The following is a 22,924-nucleotide window of genomic DNA, read 5'->3' as shown; positions in this document are numbered from 1 at the left end:
ATCAGGACATGGAGATGATATTAGGTAACCTCTTAACGTACTATCAAATGGTCTTCAAGCCCCTTGATATTTATTGCCTTTTGTATATCAGTAATCTTATTTTTTTCACAGCAATAAATGGTCACATCTATGACAGTGGAGAATTCCTTGGATTTTGCCACAATGAGGTTGTTACCTGGCATGTTTCAAGTGTCGGTTCACAAGATGATATCCAAACTGCCCACTTCTATGGCCACACCTTTGAACACAATAAAAGAGATGAAGATGTGCTGAGTCTCTTCCCCATGAGTGGGGAAACTATTACAATGAACATGGACAACACTGGTGAGTGATATTTAGGCTGGGCTTGTAAGATTTTGGGTAAGAAATTACTAAGGGCTACTAGTCTTTAACTCTGCATTAATTCAGCCCCCAGCCCCCAGTAATTTATATCCACCCTCTTACCACTTATTAACTCATATATACAAAAATACATGTTTAAACATTTTAAAGCAGTGGTATTAAGATCCACCAGTGTTTAGATCATTGAAATAGACCCTGCAGTCTTACAATCTAATTTAACCAAACTTATTTGTGTTTGCCTACTACAACATTGCATAGTTCACCGTTCTAAGCCCTCTACTTTATAGTATCTTAACTGTAGAAATGTAGCTAACGTTACATTTATCTCTATTTCTTCCCTGCAGGCCACTGGCTTTTGGCATCATTAAATTCTCACCAGAGTAACAAGGGAATAAGGCTACGATTCAAAGATCTAGAATGTCTTAAAGATCCCGATTATTATTATGAAAACACTGATGTGGATATTGTGTGGATACCTGGGGATCAGAATGAAGGTGATGTAAAAGTAGAAGTCAAATCGAAAGACATAGTCTCTTCAGAGCTTGATGAAATGACAGAAATGTGGGCCAGTCAACTTGGCTTACGCTCTTTCAAGAATAAAACTCAAGGCCTCATGGCAGAGGATGAAGTTTTGGATCTCTCCACTCTGCTAGGTGATTATGAGGAGACCTTGGATGGAAACCTCACGGAAAATGTAAGTTTCTCTGCTTCAGTGGCCCCAAGCAACACAAGCTTTAGAGCTGAAAGAAATGACTGCCTGCTAAATGATGATGTGCAGCATGCAGTGCAACTGAATGAACCACAAGAGGGAGATCTCAGCGTAACAGGATCCTCTAAAGACGGAGCAGATCTGTCAGATGTTTACATGGGGAACAGGTCTGAAAAGTGTGCCAAGACAGAGGACAAAGCAAAAGATCTTCAAACACTTTTACTCAATAGCACATCTCAGTGGTTCACACCAAAAGAAGTTCACAATAATGATTCTGTTCCCTTAACTATTAGGAACAAGACACGATCACAAGAATACAAAGATCCAATGTTACCTCCAGTGGCAAACAACACTTGGCAAATCTTAAACAGTGACCCAGAAAGTTTTGTGATGCAAAGAAACAATCAGTCTGCCAGCTCCCATGAGGAACAAGAAGAGGAAAGTGCAAGGACCATCGAAAATTTCACAATGGAGAACAAGCCACTTGAAGTACATAACAATACAGCTTTGCAGTCTAAAAAATATGCAATACCAGAAGATAAGGAAGCATTTATTTACTCTGTCCCCATCACAGAGGAGCTTGATAATGACAGTGTAGTGAAAACACAGAAAAGCAATGATGCAGATTTTGTGTTACTGGATAGCCACAGAGTTAACATTGTAATAGACCACATTCTACCAATGGAAGTTGAGGGGCAACCAGAGATCAGAGAGTCTGAAGTAATTTACTATACCAGTTCTGTAAAAGATACATCAATAAACAAGACTGTACCTGATGGAGAAGGTAAAATGGATGCAGACAATGAGCAAGATCAGATTTTATCAAGCAGTATTACTCAAGATTACCTGGCAAGTGAAAAACATTTCCAGCAGCCTGTAACTAATTATAGCCACGCAGAAGGCCAAAATGTCAGTCACCCTGTTCTCACTCAGGAGAAAAGTAATCATTCTGCACATGTGAAACAGTCTTTGGAAGTCACCAATGGTAACAACGGAGTTAGGAATTACAGTATTGTATCTGAGTGGAACACTACATTTATTTCTGCTCAAAATGAAACAAGTAACAGATCAAATACAACCGAATATCTCCAATTGGAGAACCAAAACTCTTTTGAAGCACAAGATGGGATTCTTGCTGGTAATTTTACAGCTGTAATAGAAGTTAATGGAAATATGACAGAGATCTCTGCGCTAGATAATCAAAGCCATAGCATTGAATCCAAGAACATGAGTTCTGAAAGCAATGAAACTGTATGGGCAGGTTCAGATGATAGTCTCAATGCAGCCACATATCTTGATTTGGTAAACCAATCATTTTCTCTGGCAAGCAGCCCTGGCCCAAAAACAATTATTGAGACACTAGTAGTAGAAACTCATGGAAATATGACAGTAATCTCAAATGACAAATCCAACAATGCACTCCAAAGTCGTGATGGTGTAGATGAGGTTCAAATCCCTATGTCAGATTACAAGGACATTTATTCAGAGGAAATCAGTTCAGAGAGCAATGAAATGGTAGAGAAAGTGATCATTTATTTGAATGACACCACCAGTAATAAAAACAAAATAAGCATTGGTAACACCTCCCTGGACCCTTCAAAGAAACACTGGGAATATCTAAGAAAGCATACAACACATCACAAGGAAATTCCTAGTCATGTGATAAAGAACATAGAAGATGAAAAGCACATCAAGACTAATGAATCTAAAGAACCACCGAAGCAAAAGAAGAAACTGGGTGGCATAAAGATGAGACGGAAAAAGAAAAATAATGAAAAGAGCCTTTCAGCTACGGGAAATACAAAGCATACTGGTTTTTCACCCAGAGGACATAGACCAAATAGCATGAATCCCAAAGCATACAAGACGGTGTCAAATGAGAAAGAACTAATCGGGAAAAACATCGTCATAGGTGTTCCAAGGGGGGAATTTAATGACTATGAGCTGTTTTTGCCGGACATGAATGAAAATGAAGACCTGCTCGATTTAGATCAAGGCAATAGCTATGAATATGTAGAATATAAAGACCCTTATGTCACCACTTTTCATAGTCAGAGTAATAAAGATGATATTGCAAACCACGATATGAGTATGTTACAAGGGAACATAAGGATGTACTTCATAGCTGCTGAAGAAGTTGATTGGGATTATGACAGGTATAAGGGATCAAGGTATGTACTTTTGATATCTGTACAGTACATTCTTGTTATAGTTTTTTTTTCTGATGCTCTTTTCCACTTTCCACTTGTCTGTATCACATTTTTGATTACCTGCCTGAAGCTACTTTACTTTAGGATTTGTCTGTTCTTTTAATGTGCGTGTAATACACCAAATTACTCTTACAAAATGTTAAGCAAATTAAATTCCTGCTAGCAATAAATACACAAGGAAGCTATAAGCTTGCTCTTCCTTTATAAAAGTTTACCATAGTATTATTAATAATAATAATAATAATAATAATAATAATAATAATAATAATAATAATAATAATAATAATAATAATAATATTGCTTTCACTTGTAAAGTGCCTTTCATCATAAATGATCCCAGGGCACTTTATAATAAAAATATAGAGAAGAGAATAAAATGAATTGTCAGTGCAAACACAGCCACAAGAAGAACAGACACCAAAAGTGGCTTGTTTAAATCATGGCACAGAAAGAAATGTATTGCCTCTGCCTGCTTAAACAATGTATTTTAGTGCTTTAACCTGGTTTCACCATGTCTTTACAAAGCTCTTCTACTGTGTATTCTTTTCTGGTGAACCACGTCCACTACCAGTTGACCTTGTCCATTTCTGAATCCCAGTCCTGCAAATCCCTCCATATTCTACACATTGCTTTCTGCAGTTCACTTTTAGAGGGGTCTCTGGGGGAATGAGTATTGTGGTTTCCTCTAGAATACATTGTTCACTTTAAATTAATTTTTATTTCTTGGATAATCCATTGAGATTAAATATCGAATAAAAAATGACAAGGGGAATCAGGGACTGGGTTCTAGAACTATCAACAATCCAATGTTCATTTTTATCCCACATCATGATCTTTTACTTTAACAGGAGGTTCGAGGAAATCAGTACAGATAAAAGGAACACACAGTTTAAAAAAGTGGTTTTCCGTAAATACCTGGATAGCTCCTTCTCCAAACCAGACATTCGAGGAGAAGTCGATGAGTTCCTTGGCATCCTTGGCCCGCTCATTAAAGCTGAAATCGATGATAACATTGTGGTGAGTCTGCCACCCTTTGTAGATTTGCAGGATCAGCACTGTAAGAGTAATATGATCAAAGTGTCCTGATGTAATTGAGATTTTTTTAAATCAATTATTCACAAGTTTGTATGCTTACATTATCTTCTTTTTGATTTTGCTCCTTTCGGTATACAGCAAAATCTCTCTCTCTCTCTCTCTCTCTCTCTCTCTCTCTCTCTCCCTCCCTCTCTCTCTCTCTCTCTCTCTCTCTCTTCAATATATCATGTTGAGTACTATTAAAAAATTTAAACTAATTTATGTTCCTTCAGGTTGTTTTCAGAAATCTTGCCTCTAGAGAGTACTCCCTACATGCTCATGGTGTTTCTTTTGGAAAGTCAATGGAAGGAATGGGTTACGAGGATGATTCTCCGTATTGGTATAAATTTGATGATGCTGTTCAGCCTGGAGACACGTATACGTATGTATGGCAGGCAAAAGACAAGGTTGGACCTAAATCAACTGGCTGCAGAACCTGGGTCTACTATTCAGGTGTAAACCCTGTAGGTAACACTGGGGGGAAGGACTCACATACATGTCACATATTAATGGCCTTTGCAAACTGAAAGAATGAAAAAGCATCATACTGACATATGTATGTATGTATGTATGCATGTATGTATGTATGTATGTAATGCAATGCAATGCTCAATCAGAATTCTAAAGCAAAAGGGATCCCTGAGTGGCTCATCCAGTTAAAGTGATGCCGATGGGAGAGCAGGATGAGTCGCACAGCTTGGGCAGTGCCACTCTGCGTCCGGGCTGTGCAAAGAGGCAGAACTGGAAACAGGCAGGGTTTGCTTCTCCTCATCACGCAACCCTACTGGCCAGACACCGAGCACATTCAGAGTGGATAAAAAGCAGGGCTGATCTCTGTTCTCTGGGATTGGTAGCCCACCTTCCTCTGCTCTGGATTGCTTGGCGTAAAAGTAATGCTGGCTTTAGGCTTGTGAGATCGAAGGATGCTCAAAGGCCCTCAGAAGGTCTGTGCTGTGTGGGGACTCACTGCAGCGAGGACAAAAAACATAACTGGACATTCCAAATTGGGGGAAAAATACATAAAAATAATAATTGATCACTAAAATTAAAAAATAATAATCCTACAAATTCTAAGGCAAAACTGTAAGTCAAATAGACAAACATTTTGTGCCTTCTTCATTGAAGTAGCTCAGGTGTTTGTCTACTTAACTTTGTTTCTTATGCAGCAGTTTTACCTTGCTTATATACTGTGAAATCAACCAAACAGAATTTATTGAATCCTATTGTAATACAAAAAAAAAGTCCTTTTCTGTTCAACCAATGCAAAACCTACTGCTTTTTCTTCCAGGAGAAAGATATAAACTCTGGATTGATTGGACCTTTGTTAATCTGCACAAAAGGGATGCTGAATAGTAGCACATTCAATACAAGGGAATTTGTCCTACTTTTTATGACCTTTGATGAAAACAAAAGCTGGTACTTTGAGGACAACATGAGAAAGATAAACAACAAAGTGGCAGTGACTGATCCTGAGTTTAAAAAAAGGAACAGATTCCATGGTACTACATTTTGTCCTTAATCATAAGATATGTAGCAGCACTAAAAGAAACAAGTACAATTTAGAGTTTAAGATTTATGAGTAGGGCACATAGGCCCTGATTTATCAAGGTTCTTGCAGCAAAATGCAATTTGCACCAAACTAGTGAAAATTAATACATTTGTTATACTGTCTGAAAAAATGGTTCAGATTGCATTTTGCTGCAAATACCTTGATAAACCAAACTAATAGTACCAAAGTCTTCAGTGCTGCCAGAAAAAAATGTATATATGAGAATTGAAATATCAGAATCTGAGGCTATATGAGGGAAGCTGTGTATATGTAACACATTTGTAACTGTATACTGTATAGGGTGGATTTTAAAACTCTCACTTTGCTTCTTTTTTAAAAGCTTTATAGAATCAAAACATGTACTTGACTATTCTTTTACGTCTGAGGAATATAATAATTTCTAAATTTATTTTGTATTAGGAAGAAATGCCTGAGTGCAAAACTGACATCACTTTACTTGTTTGCATTGCACATTGATAAGCCAATGATTATATTGTTTTCTTCATTCTACAGCCATCAATGGGATCATTTACAGCCTGAAGGGGCTGAGGATGTACAGCAACGAGCTTGTGAGGTGGCATCTGATCAACATGGGCGGCCCCAAAGACATCCACAGCGTTCATTTTCATGGTCAGACCTTCCTAGACAAGCAGAATAAGGACTACCGTCTTGGTGTGTATCCGCTGGTTCCTGGTGAGTAACCTTCCCCACAGTCTGATCTCTCACCTCAGGAAGCCTTAAGAAACAGAGATACTGCAGCATGGCACTATTGAAAGATATATGATGACAATAGACACTAAATCAATATACCATGTTCATAATAATCTGAAACAAAAACACATTGGAAATGTGAGAAAAAACGATACGTTTTCAAAAGTGCCCAGCTATTTAAAGTGGAGATATCAAAAACACAAGCCAAGTTTCAAGAAACCATTGGGGCAACCTTGCCCAGCACTAAGTAAATAGGCACAACTGTAAAAGCAGTGGGGGCCAAAGTTGCCCCAATTGTTTCTAACTTGGCTTGTGTTTTTGATGCAAGTTTGATTTTATTGTGCCTGAGAACAATTGGGGCAACTTTGACCCCCACCGCTTTTACAGTTGTGCCTGTCTGCTTTGTGCTGGGCAAGGTTGCTCCAATGGTTTCTTGAAACTTGGCTTGTGTTTTTGACATCTCCACTTTAAAGGTACTTTTGATCATTTAATGGATAATAACGCACACACATTACGGGAATAGCTAAATTGTTCAACATATATTGAGGCAATGTATTGTCGTTTGGATAGGGTAAATGTAAATAGTAGCCTAGTCTGTTGAAAGGGTTAAGATGTGAATCTGTGTAGCATAGCGGTTATATAGTTGGAGTGAAAGTATGACTAGTATGACCCGTCTTTTATGTGCACGTTAAGGTTATGTGTGCAAAAGTATATATGATCAATGAAAGTGTCATTCATAACAACTAAATTTTTTTCACATAAAAAATGTGTTTGTTTTACATAAATAAAATACATCAAACCCTCCTATTATGTTCAGAATTTAAGTACAGCTATGTTTTGGGTCACATTGACCTGATGAAATTTCAAACTAATTTAAACAGCCTTAAATTGATTAAATGTTTTTATTTGCAAAGGTTTTACTCTTTTATGCTCTTTTAGTCCAGGAGCTGTGATAAAACTTCTTTGACTGCCAACCTGGGAGCTTCTCATTTTGAAGTGTCTTTATCAGTGAGATGCTGTTGCAATACTAGGCTCTCCCTTGTAGATATATATATATATATATATATATTGTTTGTTTTTTTGTTTATAAATATCTCCAGACATGTGCAGCCATTTCCAGAAATAATAATACAAATATAATAATAATAAAACAACAAATTAAAGAAGTTTATTTTATTCCTGCACACAAATCTACATAGATAAATGCCAGGGGTCACAGTGACATGAAACATCTTATTTGTATACATGGACTGTTCTACTGTTCTAAAAAAAATAAAGTCGTCAAATATTATACAGAAAATGAAAAGAAAAATAACATTAAAGCTAACTGGAAACTAGTGTTGGGTCAAATAGACCCGAAACCTAATAGGAGGATTAAATTTGCAATATAAACCCCACATGGGAATCGAACCCGACATACTTCCAATGGAGACGCCCTAGCATTCACGCCACAAAGCTTGTCCTTCCTCTTTACAACATTTGCAAGTAGTATAGCAGTAAAGTTACAGTTTTTAACAAGTAACAAGGCGAACAAGATTTTGTAAATAATGATTATGTATTATCCTGATTGTACGGAAAGCTTTCATCTGATTTTGCAAACTATCATAATAAGCTTGGTCTGTTCATTTACTATACTGTAACTTTTTCATGTTTAGGAAGTAGTACTCAGGGAGATGGTGTTGAATTCTCAAAATGTTTGTTTTATTTGACACTACAGAGAATTCCTGTCAGGGGCCAGAATTCACAGCACCAAAATTATAACCCTACGTTAGACTTGGCACTTTCATTGCATATTCTTTCTGGTCACAGCTCACACGCTCGCTCAGTCGCACCCACAGTTTCTTGTTCAAGTTCAGTGCTGGACTGTCTCCAGTCCCCAGGGTAACGCACCCCCTTATATAAGCTTCTGTCGTTTCCCGCCACTGTCCAGCTCATCTACCAGTCACATCCATGCTCTGCAATGCCCAAGCAACACACATTCTCCCCTTTCATTCACTCACTTCCCCTTCCCATGCTAAGTAATGGCGTGACCTGTTCCTCTTACAATACATGTAACATAATAATAAAAGACAGATGAGACAAACTGAACAGACAACAACTCCTGCAACAAAGCAATTGTCCGGGCTGTTACAATATTGTTTTTAAATTTGAAAGTATGAATATATGAAAGCATGACAACCTTTATGTACAAAAGTATTTTAGTTTCATACAGCATTAAATGGCAGTGTTTATATCAGACAGTGAAAAAGAAAGAAATAAATATAAAGAAAGATAAAGAAAGAAATATGTATATGTACTGATTTATGTATTCATTTATTTCAATATTTGTTAATATATTTATTTATTTTTACTTTTACGAAACATATAGGCTATCCTTCAGCATAAAGCTAATTCTCAGAAATGAACGTTCCTTTTTGTCCAGTGGGGACCACAAATAGCATTACTCTGCTCAACAATATCTCGAGAGGAACCATACTTCCTTGCGCCAATAGGGACCACTGTGAGCGTTACACTGACAGGAAACCAGCATTTTTCAGAGATCAAGATCAGACTCTCAGAGTGATGATGATGTTGATGATGATGCCTTGATAATTCTCCAAAATAAATCCTGGGAATTCTCTGCTGGCTCACTTCATCTTTCAAAATACTGCTTGTTTTCTCAACTAATTGTGTAGCACTGATGACAGTTAACACAACACACTTAGATATAGATATAGATAGTAATTTAAATTTGGGAAGCTGCTATAATCTCACCTCCCACTTTTAATGCGGTTTATTTTTTAAGGTACATTTGGAACCATTGAAATGAGGCCTTCTAAACCTGGCCTGTGGCTTTTGGAGTCCGAAGTGGGTGCATACCAACAGGCAGGAATGCAGACACTATTCTTGGTCTTAGATGAAGGTAAAGGACACTGATGAAAAAGCAGTGGAACAAATTGTTCCGGCAACAGTCAACATTTGTATAGCCTGTTCAGAGCTGACCCTGATGGTTCAAGAGACAGTAGTCATTTTTAAACTTCAATTAATATAAATTGTTGTAAACCAGTCACAGTTCTTGTAAATATAATTTTATGACATATGATTATATATTTAGAAACCATTGTTTCCAATTCGCAACTTCCCATTCCGAGCTGAAATTCTTTTATCAGGGTCAAATTCCCAATATTGATTTTATTTCACCCATAACAGCCTGCATTCCTTGCCCTTCTGCTAATCTAAAATTTAAACAACACAATTTAAACAAACTCGATTGCAGAGCCATCCTATGTAACACATAGTGGGAAATATGTATAAAGGCCAAGTCTTGGATACTATTAGGTCCATGCTATCATTCCTTCTAGTGTATTCCCTCAGGGTTGATTTTATTGCAATCACAGTGTGGTAGAAATATGTCTAATAGAGACAGGGCAGCAGTATTAAGATCTGTTCAAAATTGACTTCAGTCTGTGAAGATATACAATAAACCCAATCATGCTTAATTTTTTAAATTTCTTTACAGATTGTGAGCATCCTTTGGGTCTTACTACACAAAGTGTTTCTGATTCGCATATCACAGCGTTCAAATATAGAGGTGAGTTTATCAGTTGCAAAATGCGAAGTTCAAATGTTGCTTTGCTTGTACAAGCCAGTCACCTTTCAGGAAGACTAAACATCCCCTCTGTTTCCTCCACCTTTTAGATCAATTGACTAGATCCCAATGTTCTTTAAATGAATGTGTTTTTTCAACATTTTCTTTAATTGTTTTCTTGAGTTACTGGTAAAGCTGACATTAAATTGTTTTCTTCATAAAGGAGAATGGAAACCTAAATTAGCGAGATTACACAATAAAGGATATTACAATGCTTGGAGCGCTGAACCACACCCAGCAGGGTCTAACTGGATTCAGGTAATTGCCACACTTTAAAATTCCTGTGTGTGTTCTGTTACATTGCTGTAGTTTAGTTTTTAAATAAATGTTGTGTTGGTTGGATATTTAAACAGCTCTGTATCAATAGCCATAGCAGATGCTGATTTTGATCAACTTTTTTGCAGCTGCTGAGTGACTCATTACTTAGCATACAGCACTACCTGGTGTCTTCTGGCTGCTCTTACCTGTAGCTAAAATAAAAACCTCTGCAAAAGACACAATTTGCAAACTTGTTTAGTCTTCCGTTAGATTCCACACAGTGCTATACTGAATTTTGGAAGCACTTTAAATTACGGGAGTTGCATCACCATGCTATTACATCGTAATAATGATCTTGTTTTTGTCTTGTGACTCTGCAGGTGGATTTCCAGAGACCTGTTGTAATCAGTAAGGTCGCCACCCAGGGTGCAAAAAACATGTTCAGATCTCTGTATGTGACCGAGTACTGGGTGTCTTATAGTACAGACAGCAAGAGATGGGTTTATTACAAAGGGAGCAGCACGTCATTCCGAATGGTAAGTTCATCAAATTAAAGTAATTTTTTCTTGGAAAATACGATAAAAAATACAACAGTGAACAACACGTTTTTCACTGTTCTTAGTAAGTATGATATTTCTCAAGGTTCAATGGTCAACTGTGAATATACTGCATGTGATAGCTAGAATGCCAGGACAGCTAATTGTAACCTGTCTGAGAATTGCCAGAAACACATGACCAACAAGTCTGGGTTTTCAATACAAAATGTAAATTTAAGGTTGAATCTATTCACTTGAATGCGCGTTTGTGACTGGTGAATAAGTGACTGGATTCTTGATTTCTCTGCACTGTCTTAGTCCCCCCCAGTCTATTCTACAAATGTGCCTATCTGTCAGCCAAATTTTTGTAAGGTACATCTATATAATAAATACAATATTCTGTGTTTGGAGATGCTTTATAATGCTATTGCAAGGCGATCAGTAGGGAATACAATATTATCTTTATTATCTTTTGTTATGCTGTATTCCATCTGCAGCACTGGAATTAAAAAAAAAAGAAAAATCACTTTCTGTGTTTATTTGCTTGATATTGTTTGTGGTCAATAAAGCAAATAAGAATATTTTTCGTTTTTATTGTAAGACCAAGTTTTTGTACACTAGTTCAAAGTAACAGTACAGTTAATGTGTAAGGGTGTAGTTAATGCATACCCCAAAGTACTCATTACTTCAAAGTAAAGCTGCATTTTACTCATCCAAATTACATTTTACTCACCTCAGGTCTAATTTGGAGAGAAAATTACTCAATGAACAAACCATTATCTCAAGCACTGACTACAATACCTCTTCTGGAAATGTTTGCCAAAGAATACAGACTGGACAAAAAAGTATTTTTGTAAATGTCTTCTAAATATTCCGTAAATATATAGTGGAGAGGCATCACAGATTCTACAGTATGTCCCAGCATCTAAATGAAAATACCAACATTACAATTAAATTGATCCAGGCACTGGAGAGTGGGTTAGTGTAGAAAACAATACTGGAAATATGCCTTTGCAAGAACTAACTTTGTTTTCTTCTACTGAAGACCTTTGAAGGCAACAGTGATGCCTATGGGATTAAGGAAAACATATTTAATCCACCAATAATTGGCAGATTCATTCGACTGTATCCCACCAGATTCAATGGCAACCCAACCCTCCGCATGGAGTTTTATGGCTGTGAGTTGGATGGTAAGTCAGCTCAGGGATTATTGTGTAATTTTTCCACATGCATTGCTTAGGCTGACAAGGTTCAAAGCTAAATGGATTGTAATGGGTCAGTAAATTAAGTCACTTATTTTGGCACATAGGATAAATAATTATATACATTGTATCAGCTGGCATGCATATTACTGTGCCACTTGATAATTAATTAAGCAAGTGTACTGTACAACCCCCCACCTGTTGAGAATCAATAGGTGTCTATCTAAAGCACCCACCATAATACCATCAACAATGTGTTTCTATACTGTTGACCTCCAAGACTGGCTGACAGTCACCAAAGCTGCAGCCCATTTTCTGGTATAATAGATATGTCACATTGTATGCATTTCTAGGATGTTCTGTTCCCCTGGGAATGGAAAATCGAGAAATAAAAAACGACCAGATAACGGCTTCTTCCTCCAAGAACAGCTGGTTTAGTGGCACATGGGAACCAAACCTGGCTCGCCTTGGTAATGAAGGGTCTGTCAATGCCTGGCAAGCCAAGGTAAATGAATTAATAAATCTTCAAAAGTATACTGCTTTTTGAGAAAGACACAACTTTTATAGGGGCATACTGAACTTTGAGCCGGCTTGAGAACCGTATTGAAACATCATGAAACCTGTTAGTGTGTAACAGGTGTCAATCATACCCGACACTTTCCTATTGCTGGTATTGGATACAAGGACCTCTGCCCTACTCAGTCACACTTATTTTTATTTTGATCTATTTTTAAATATGTACACATATATTTATATCAACAGGCAAACAACATCTACCAGTGGCTGCAGGTTGAATTACAGACAAAGAAAAAGATTACTGGAATTGTTACTCAGGGTGCCAAATCAATGAAAAACGAGATGTATGTAAAAACATTTTCTATACAGTATAGTAATAATGGAAACAACTGGACACCCTACAGAGAAAACGAGGGTTCCCCAGAAAAGGTTAGTTAAAAGGGGTCTGGATTGTCAATTATGTTTACAAGCAATTCTAAAATTTATATTTTATTTTTGTATTCAGTCTCGTGTAATCATGTGTAAATGAATGTGTATGTATGTATCTATTCAAGAAAAGATTACAAAGACAATACTAGAATCTTCAGATCTTTATTTCATTTAAACAAGTTGTAAAAAAACCCCAAAAAACTTAAAACACAAAAGGTGGAAAAAATGCCAGAATAATTTTTTTTAAAGCCCAAGTTTGCAGTTTGTGTAGCCAGAGCCGTTTTAGAGAGGGTTAATTAATGTATTCTGTTATTTCAAAACGCTGTTTAACCTACATAAATACTTTTAATAAAAAACATTTCTTAAATATGGTAAATAATAACCAACACAAACATTAAGTAAGTAGTGAATTCCGAAAAATATAGCATTATAAGTCCCCATGCGTTGCTACAACTGTTTAAATAGCATACCGTTCCTGTAATTTGTCTTTTCGTTGTTAACATCCTGGCAACTTTTTACACTTATAACTTTAATCTGTTTCAAAGCTCTTTTCAAAATGTGGGTTTGAGATCTGTCCTCTAAATCAAATCACAGTCTTTTCTGTTCCGTACCACTTGGATTGTTATTGCTGTGCTACTTAACTTATTTGACAATGGGGACAAAATCCAGACTTTACACTATCAGTGCACTAGAGCTGACGTTTTGAAAAGAGCTTTGAAACAGTCTTTAAAGTTGTGTGTTAAAAGTTGCCAGAATGTTAACAAAGAAAAGAAATGATAGGTGCGTTATTCAGTTGTAGTAACATGTAGGGACCTGTAACGCTATATTTTTTGGAACCCTGTTACTTACTCTTTAATTACGACGAATACGAACCCTTATGAATTAGGAAAAAAAAAAAGAAAGAAAAAAAACAAATCTATAAACACCCTTTGTAACTGTCTGGACCTGTACATTTTTTGATGTAAGTGGGCGGTTAAAAACGTTCTAAGTAGGCTCACTACTAGGTTTTTGAACCAAAACTTGGTATTGAGAGTCATAACTCTCAGAACCTACACCTGAAACTTATTTTTACTTTTTTATAAATAAAATATAATTAATCTATATATAGATAATATATATCTATATATATATAAATTTTAGTTTTGTGAAATGATTCAGCGTTAATATAATGTGGTTTTGTTTAAAAATTAGTACATTCAATAAGCAATAAATATTTAACAGCTGTGTAATAAAGTTGCTTAAGTTGATTTACCCTGCAAAAAAATAAACTGGTTTTGCCAGTATGTAACAATAATATAACCCATGCAGTAGTCAGCAGTCTCCAGTTCCCTTTCAAGTTGAAAATATCCATCAAGGTATGGGATATTGCCGTCAGGCAGTAGGGACTGGCTGAGCTTTGTAGCAAAGCTGCCGATAGGCCTCCGCAAGAGCTGATGAAGTAACTTACAAAAAATAGATGGTGAGTAAGTAGATTCAAGAAAATGCACAGAGTCCTTTTCTTCAATCAGTTGCCAGGTTTATTGAAATATGCAGGGAGTCTGGTCCCAGGTACAGGACATACAGAACTCAAAATTACAATGTTTGCGTGGCATTAAATACCCTTCTGTATAGATGGTCCACCTCCCCTTTCTCTGACATTAACCAATGGTCAAGGTACAACACTTTATTCTGTTAATTTAGTGTGTGTGTGTGTGTGTGTGTGTGTAGTCTAATGTGACAACCTCTGAACTCAGTGCATTCTTCACACTCCTGGAGACAAAAGGTCCATACATCTGCCTTTTGTTATCTCCTTGCGACCCCCTTTGATGCCAGTGGGATTATCTCTTTTGATCTCTCTGAAGTCTAGAGCCTGTTCCCTTCTAGTCCACAGCATTGTTATCTCATTAGCTTGCAGTCATTGTTGGGCAGTTTGTAGACTCATCGTCTCTATCAGTGGTTAGCAGTACATGCAATTTGAACCAAACGTCTGCTATCTGCAATAGTAGTCTCTTTTCAGAAAAGAACACCAGTATAGCTTTGCTTGTCCACATGCGTAGCAAACCCCTAATCAATTCTCAATCCATGTTTTCCAACAGCTGACATGTAAGCCCGCCCCCCCGGGAGCTTACTATACGCAGCGCGTGGAGACTCTCTTCCTCTTTTGCCTTCAGCCTTTGTAGGACATTGAGCTGGTAAGTTTTCTCTCTGAGAGATTTACATCACTGATTGTACTCGACAGCCTTGGGCTTGAGAAGCTGGCTACCGCCCCTTCTCTGAGTTTATTTCAGTGTTCGCTCTACTGAGCATTATATATATATATATATTCAGCGTTATAGGGACAAGTCAGGCGTGGCAGAGCTCATGCAAAAGATGTCTCAGTTTATGGACGTGATGATGGGTCAACAATCGCTGCTCATGTCACTCACTAAGATGGTACCACAAGCCACTGACACACAGGTCAGGCCAACTGCCAATCAACCGGCTCCACCCGCCCTAGTCGCCCAACAACTTTAAGGGGTTTGGGATGTAGATGCCATCTCAAGGGATGCTTCGGAACGGGAGCCTCTTCTTGAGGAGGACAGTGTGGAAGCTGAACTAACCTCTCACAACTCAGAGCAGGACACTGAGTTGGAGGTACTGGACACCAATGATCCCTTATGGTCACTGGTGGAGCAAGCAACTCACCACCTAGGGATTGAGTGGCCAGCCATAGAATTACCTCGGCGGTCACTATTTGAGTCGCCCTCTGTGTGGTCTCCACAGCCCAGGACGCTTCCAGCCTTCCCTGATTTTATTAAGGAGGTGCAATCCACCTGGGGGGCCCCAGCTTCTTCACCGGCAACTTTGCGGAAGGCTTCCGCATTTGCCATGCAGGGAGCGAGTGAGGTACGACGGGACCGCAGCGCGGAGGGTGGAGTCCCAAGGGAGGTGGCAGGCCACGCCCTCGTGACTCTGGCCAGTCCTCTCGTGAACGAGCACAGCTGAAACAGCCCTGAAATCTCCAAGCAGCTGTTAACCCACCCCTACACTGTCCCACAGCTCCAGTTCTGGCAACAATGCACCGACGACATCTGGGTGCGCACAACTATATCCACCGGGTACACCCTTCAGTTCTGGTTAAAGCCTCCTCCCTTCAGGGGGGTGGTCATAACTGCAGTGAAGGACTCGGTTCAGTCCTCAGCTCTGAATGTGGAAACACAGGCATTGCTCAGGAAGCGTGCCATTCAACAAGTAGACCCTGCTCTGTTCGACCAGAGGTTCTATTTCAAATACTTCCTGGTGCCCAAGAAGGATGACTGGCTCCGCCCTATTTTAGATCGGCGAGTACTGAACAAATACCTGTGGGTGTTATCATTCAAGATTCTTATGCACAGGGACGTCATCCAGTCTGTCCGACACGGTGACTGGTTCACCACCGTGGACCTGACAGATGCGTACTTTCACGTTCCCATCTGCCTGGGTCACAGGAAGTATCTGCGTTTCGCATTTCAGAGCAGGGTGTACGAGTTTTGTGTCCTCCCATTCAGCCTGTCACTAGCTCCTCGAACCTTTTCGAAATGTATGGACGCTATTCTAGCTCCCTTGAGGGCTCAAGGCGACCGACTGCTGAACTATCTGGATGACTGGCTCGTCTGCACGCAATCAAAGGAGCAGTTGGCACAGCACACAGGGATGGTCACAGACCATCTTCAGCGGCTAGGTCTGAAGATCAATTCAGAAAAGAGCCGCCTCGTGCCAAGCCAACAGACCGAATTCTTGGATCTGCATCTGGACAGTGTCCATGGAAGCGACCCTGTCGACACAAAGAGTTGCCTCCCTGGAGAGGTGTCTCTCCCTATTCAGGTTGAGAGAAACAGTCAGCATGGAGCTGTGTCAGCGCATGCTGGGGTTGATGGCTGCCACCTCTCAAGCCCTTCCCTTGGGCTTATTACACCAGAGACCTCTGCAGGCCTGGTTCAATGCCTTCGTGTTGCATCTGCGGAGAGACAAACACCACAGGTTGACGGTATCCCGAACCTGCTGGAAAGCACTGCGCTGGTGGAAAGTTCCGTCGAACGTGCATTTGGGTCCCATCTTCCGAAGGGAGGTTGTCACTGCCAACGCTTCCAACAAAGGTTGGGGAGCAGTCTGGAACGGCTCAGGGACCCGCGGAGTGTGCTCAGGACCCTGGAGGTCAGCCCACATCAATGCTTTGGAACTCAGAGCAGCAGACCTTGCCCTTCGGCACTGCTTGCCAGTGCTGCTAGACAAGCACTTGTTGGTGCGGTCAGACAACACCACGGTTGTGGCGTATATCAACCGCCAGGGCGGCCTACGGTCCCCTCGCCTTCACCGGATCATAGCACGGCTGTTATTATGGGCACAGCCGCGTTTGACCTCTCTGCACGAGGTTCACGCACTGCCCCCTATGGTTCTTGGTGAGGAATCCCGACAGCCCCCTAGGAGTTGATGCACTGGCTCATGAATGGCTGCCAGGGCTCCTATATGCGTTTCCACCGATTCCGATGCTCCCCGTCTTCTTAGAGAAGGTCAGGGTAGAGCAAGCGACAGTGATCCTGGTCGCTTCTCGGTGGCCTCAAAGGATATGGTTTCCGAGCTTGGTGCAGTTGCTGCTTGGTCAACCGCAGGAGCTTCCCCTGAGAGCAGACCTTATTGTCCCAGGCTGAAGGACTTGGCCCCTGAACAGAAGCGCCTGTCAGCCTTAGAGCTCTCGATGGCAGTGATTTCGACCATTCAGAATGCTCGAGCGCCCTCTACTAGGTCGCAGTACACGTACAAGTGGCAGTTGTTCCAAGATTGGTGTCTGGCGGGGGGCCATGACCCAATATCTTGTCCTATGGCAGTGATATTACAGTTTCTATAGAAACTGTTGGATGAAGGGAAATCTCCCGCTACACTTAAAGTGTATTTAGCCGCCATATCAGCTTGCCATGTACGCATTGACGGGTTATCGCCAGGTTGCCATTTTCTGGCATCGCAGTTCCTCAAGGGCGCAAGACGTTTGCGGCCTCTAAGAACGACCAGTTTACCGTCATGGAGCCTTGACGTGGTGCTAGAAGCCCTTACCAAGGCACCATTCGAGCCCCTCCACACTGTGGATATGAAGCTCATGTCTATTAAACTGCATTTTTGTTGTCAGTGGAATCAACCAACTGCGTCAGTGAGTTACATGCACGTGCATTCATCATGTACTCGTTTCGCAGGAGATGGTTCTAAGGTCTCCATGCGCCCAAATCCAGCCTTTTTACCAAAGGTCATATCCCCGTTTCATATGAACCAACCAGTCAAGTTGATGGCTTTCCATCCTCCTCCTTTTTCTTCCCCAGAGGAAGAACGGTTACACATGCTCTGCCCCGTGCGGGCATTGAGGTGTTATATTGACCATACAATGACTGTGAGGCAAACAGAACAATTGTTCATATGCCATGGTTCTAAGACTTTGGGTCAGCCGTTGTCTAAACAACGCCTTTCCCATTGGATAGTGGATGCTATTAAATTAGCTTATGAATCTGCAGGCCTTCCACCACCAGGGCAGTTGAAGGCGCATTCCACTAGGGGTATGGCGACATCCTGGGCCCTCTTTAGAGGGGTGCCAGTGTCTGACATTTGCGCGGCAGCCAGTTGGGCTACACCGCATACTTTTATGAGGTTTTACAGGTTAAACTTACTGGATTCCTCTGCTCCACTATCTGGAGCATATGTATTACACTCTATGGCACCCCAGGATGCCAATATGGTGTTGACTATTCCACATTAGGACAGGTGTCATTGCGAGCATAGACGCTGAGGCGCAGCTCCGCATATGCCTAGATGTACTGCCTACGCAATTGCGTTATGACGTAAGTCTGTCCTACTGCTGAGAATCCTCCTCGCGATGGCTTGGGTACACTGTTCCCATACCTTGATGGTTATTTTCGACTTGAAAGGGAACGATACGTTGCGGATGCAACCCCGGTCCCTTAAAGGGAAAATAACCATCAAGCCGCGAGGTCGCTCCAGAAGCCTTCACGGCCTGAAGGGCAAAAGAGGAAGAGAGTCTCCGCGCGCTGCGTATAGTAAGCTCCCAGGGCGGCGGGCTTACGCGGCAGCTCGTGTGGAGGCCTATTGGCAGCTTTGCTATAAAGCTCAGCCAATCCCTACTGCCTGACGGCAATATCCCATACCTTGATGGTTATTTTCTCTTTCAGGGAACCTGGGGTTGCATCCACAACCTATCGTTCTCTCCAGTGTGATTCCAGACCTCTGTAGGGCAGAGTCTCATGGCCTTGCAGCAGCCTCAACTAATCTCAGCCGGATGTTTTTAAACTGAAGGACACTCGGTCAAGACCCGCCCATCTGCTGATTGAGGACCAGCACAGCCAATCACTTTCTGCCCTTCCCCTCAACCAACCACAGCAGCAAGTACCAACTGAGCGCCCGCTAGCAAACAGTTATTTAATTAAACATAATTACAAAAAACACAAACACATTTTCACGTGCAGGGGTCACATATCCCTGCTACAGTAATATACTTATTTCTCAGAGTATTACATAAATAAATGATATAATAGTGTCCATTTCCAAATGTAGTTACTTGGGGATACGCTTATCAAATACCAAAATACAGGTAAGCAATATAAGACTACCTTGTGCAAAAATCCCAATAAAGCAGTCTAATTCTAGCAGTGCTTAAATACAGGCAGCAATACAAGACTATCCAATAGTACAGATAAACAATATACTATCCAGTGCAGGAATACAGGTAAGCAATCTAAGACTATTTAGTAGCTAGTTTGTTAGTTATAGTTATAGTTAGTTGGGTTTGTTTTATTTCTTTATTTAGCCAGCTACATCCGACAATTTTAAGGTATGCTTCAGATAAATAATAATAATCTTTATTTTTATATAGCGCCTATCATAGTGGACGATTTTGGCTCCTATGGGAGAGTGCATCACGAATGCAGCCATTTTGAAATCATTGTAAAATTATCAGTTTATCAGATTATCAAGGCTAATTATTAAATTTAGATAAATACATATATGCATTTAGACTGAGTAAGAAGCATTTATAAACCTTCAAGTCTGAAGACCCAAAATATATTATTTTACTATTTAATTAAAAAAAAAAAAAAAAAACGAAAATGCGTAACACTACAAGTAACAATGTCAATTTACATTTATTTTTTTATTAATCGGGCTGTTAAGAGAGTATTTTATTCAACACATTGCATTTAATAGTCAGTTGAAAGTAAGCGTTGTGTATGTGTCTGAAGAAACTGCCATATAACCAGACATTCTCATTCGATTGTCTCTATTTTTTTTAATTAGACGAGGTTGTGTGTGTGCAGTTTAGAGAAAAGTGCTCCAATTAAAAACACACACTACCTTTTCCAAACACCCGCCTATTCGTATATTTGCCGAGACATTTTTTGCTTTTTATTTTTGTGCTTGAATTTAATTTGATTTGATTCATGATTTGTCAGTTTTTATTTAGTTTTATATCAACTAAGAATCTGAAACTGGGGGCGCAGAGGCCCGCCCATAGCCTGAGGTAATGCGATCATATTTACTTGCCTCTTGTTTGAACACTTGAACAACAAACCGCAATGCTGGTTACTACATGCACATTATATTGAGATTTGTGTATGTTTTCCAGATGCAGCACCAGGATGTGGCCAGTGAATGAAGACTTCATCAACTCTAGTGCCTTATAGAATTGTTATAAACTGTAGAATTATTATAAATAAGAGTTACATAACTATACAACCTTTTATGTTCGTTATTTTTCCACTTTAAATTAACTAGCTCTAGCATATGTGAACTTATTAAAGTAACATCTGATGTTGCAGTAGGACGCATTAGAGTGCACAGAGGGTTTTTTTTTTTTTTTTTTTTTTTTTTGTATTGCCGTAAGCTTTCCCTGCTCTCGCACTTTCTATTTCTGTGTGCCCAGTAGTTGCAGGGAGGTCATATCAAAATAAAAATACCTGCACATATGCTCCAAAGACTCCTTGTAACCCTGAGAGAAGAGGAAGGGAAAGGATCAAGGATAGTTTTTAAGGGTTTAAGGGTTGCAGTAATAATAACAAATATTCTTTACTTGTATGGTGGTGATAAAGTAAACATTTGTCTAAATTTAAAATGCAAAACGGTAATTCATATTCTTAATTCCATGTGGTAAGTGGGTACACATTATTTATGTAATATGTGATAATATAATGTTTTGAAAATGTACGTATATTAAGTAATTCCAATCAAAATAACATTCTAAAAACGCCTGGAAAACTTTAGTGAAAAACTTTCAGGGAATGTTTTCTCCTCACTTTACCACAACCTAGTACAACTAATGTTCTAATAACGGGGATGAATTAGCCCAAGCTACAATTTGCAGGGGTGAGAATTAAGGCTGGTTTATACTTCCCACTGTGACCCAATTTTCAAGTGTCATTTTAGCAACGTTGCCACTACATTTATTTTGGACCAAGTACATCTCTAACGTTGTCACAACGTTGCATTGGCCCCAACCAACCCACAACCTTACTGCAATGTTGTGACAACGTTGTGTGTTACCTGGATCAAGCCTCCCTCCTCCAAGCCTTATGGCAAAACCACCCTTTAATTGCAACCCCTCCTCACGAATCTTGTATAATACACTCATGCCACGTTTCTGCCACTGGGACTGACTGGAAAGCATTTTGTAATCACATCGACGTATTGGACCGACATGCGACTGAGTTCCAGACTGGCTTCGTGGTGCAAATTGAAATGTGGCTTTACATTTTTGCATTCATCACTGTGCGCTTTAACAAAATATCAACATATACAAATCTGTGTTAGTTTTGACAACATTCATCGAATCAGCATCTTTAATGGCAACGGGTAAAGTATTGTATTTCACAGAATGGGCACGGAAATATAAAAAAAAAATACATGTACTGTGTATATACTGTGTATATATATATATATATATATATATATATATATATATAGTACTGTGCAAAGGTTTTAGGCAGGTGTGAAAAAATGCTGTAAAGTAAGAATGCTTTCAAAAATAGACATGTTACTAGTTTATATTTATCAATTAACAAAATGCAAAATGAACAGAAGAAAAATCTACATCAAATCATATTTGGTGTGACCACCCTTTGCCTTCAAAACAGCATCAATTCTTCTAGGTACACTTGCACACGGTTTTTGAAGGAACTCGGCAGGTAGGTTGGCCCAAACATCTTGGAGAACTAACCACAGTTCTTCTGTGGATTTAGGCAGCCTCAGTTGCTTCTCTCTCTTCATGTAATCCCAGACAGACTCGATGATGTTGAGATCAGGGCTCTGTAGGGGCCATACCATCACTTCCAGGACTCCTTGTTCTTCTTTACGATGAAGATAGTTGTTAATGACTTTCGCTGTATGTTTGGGGTCGTTGTCATGCTGCAGAATAAATTTGGGGTCATTGCTGGACATCTTCCGATTGCGAACCACTGCATCTATGGTCCTCAACTTTGCCTGTTTCTTTGTGCTTCTTCCAAAGATCTTGGACAGCACATCTGGAAACCCCTGTCTGCCTTGAAATTTCTGCCTGGGAGAGACCTTGTTGATGCAGTATAACTACCTTGTGTCTTGTTGCTGTGCTCAGTCTTGCCATGGTGTACGACTTTTGACAGTAAACTGTCTTCAACAACCTCACCTTGTTAGCTGAGTTTGGCTGTTCCTCACCCAGTTTTATTCCTCCTACACAGCTGTTTCTGTTTCAGTTAATGATTGTGTTTCAACCTACATATTGAATTGATGATCATTAGCA

The 22,924-nt window shown here is 39.6% G+C and overlaps 1 protein-coding gene across 1 annotated transcript in view; it reads left to right on the top strand.

Annotated features, from left to right (window-relative positions):
- f5 (coagulation factor V) overlaps positions 1 to 13,189 on the top strand; it is a 29,515-nt gene extending 16,326 nt beyond the window's left edge. The window contains exons 12-24 of the mRNA XM_041259040.1: positions 112 to 324; positions 687 to 3,222; positions 4,110 to 4,278; positions 4,569 to 4,799; positions 5,624 to 5,834; positions 6,398 to 6,577; positions 9,381 to 9,497; positions 10,095 to 10,166; positions 10,387 to 10,481; positions 10,862 to 11,017; positions 12,063 to 12,207; positions 12,573 to 12,724; positions 12,982 to 13,189. Coding sequence (XP_041114974.1) covers positions 112 to 324; positions 687 to 3,222; positions 4,110 to 4,278; positions 4,569 to 4,799; positions 5,624 to 5,834; positions 6,398 to 6,577; positions 9,381 to 9,497; positions 10,095 to 10,166; positions 10,387 to 10,481; positions 10,862 to 11,017; positions 12,063 to 12,207; positions 12,573 to 12,724; positions 12,982 to 13,173 — 4,469 coding nt within the window. The 3' untranslated portion in view covers positions 13,174 to 13,189. The remainder of the gene's footprint in view (positions 1 to 111; positions 325 to 686; positions 3,223 to 4,109; positions 4,279 to 4,568; positions 4,800 to 5,623; positions 5,835 to 6,397; positions 6,578 to 9,380; positions 9,498 to 10,094; positions 10,167 to 10,386; positions 10,482 to 10,861; positions 11,018 to 12,062; positions 12,208 to 12,572; positions 12,725 to 12,981) is intronic.
- The last annotated feature ends 9,735 nt before the right edge of the window (positions 13,190 to 22,924 follow it).

This window comes from Polyodon spathula, chromosome 9 (assembly GCF_017654505.1).
Source record: "Polyodon spathula isolate WHYD16114869_AA chromosome 9, ASM1765450v1, whole genome shotgun sequence".
Taxonomy (NCBI): Eukaryota; Metazoa; Chordata; class Actinopteri; order Acipenseriformes; family Polyodontidae; genus Polyodon; species Polyodon spathula.
This window is presented reverse-complemented; position numbering and strand designations above follow the sequence as displayed.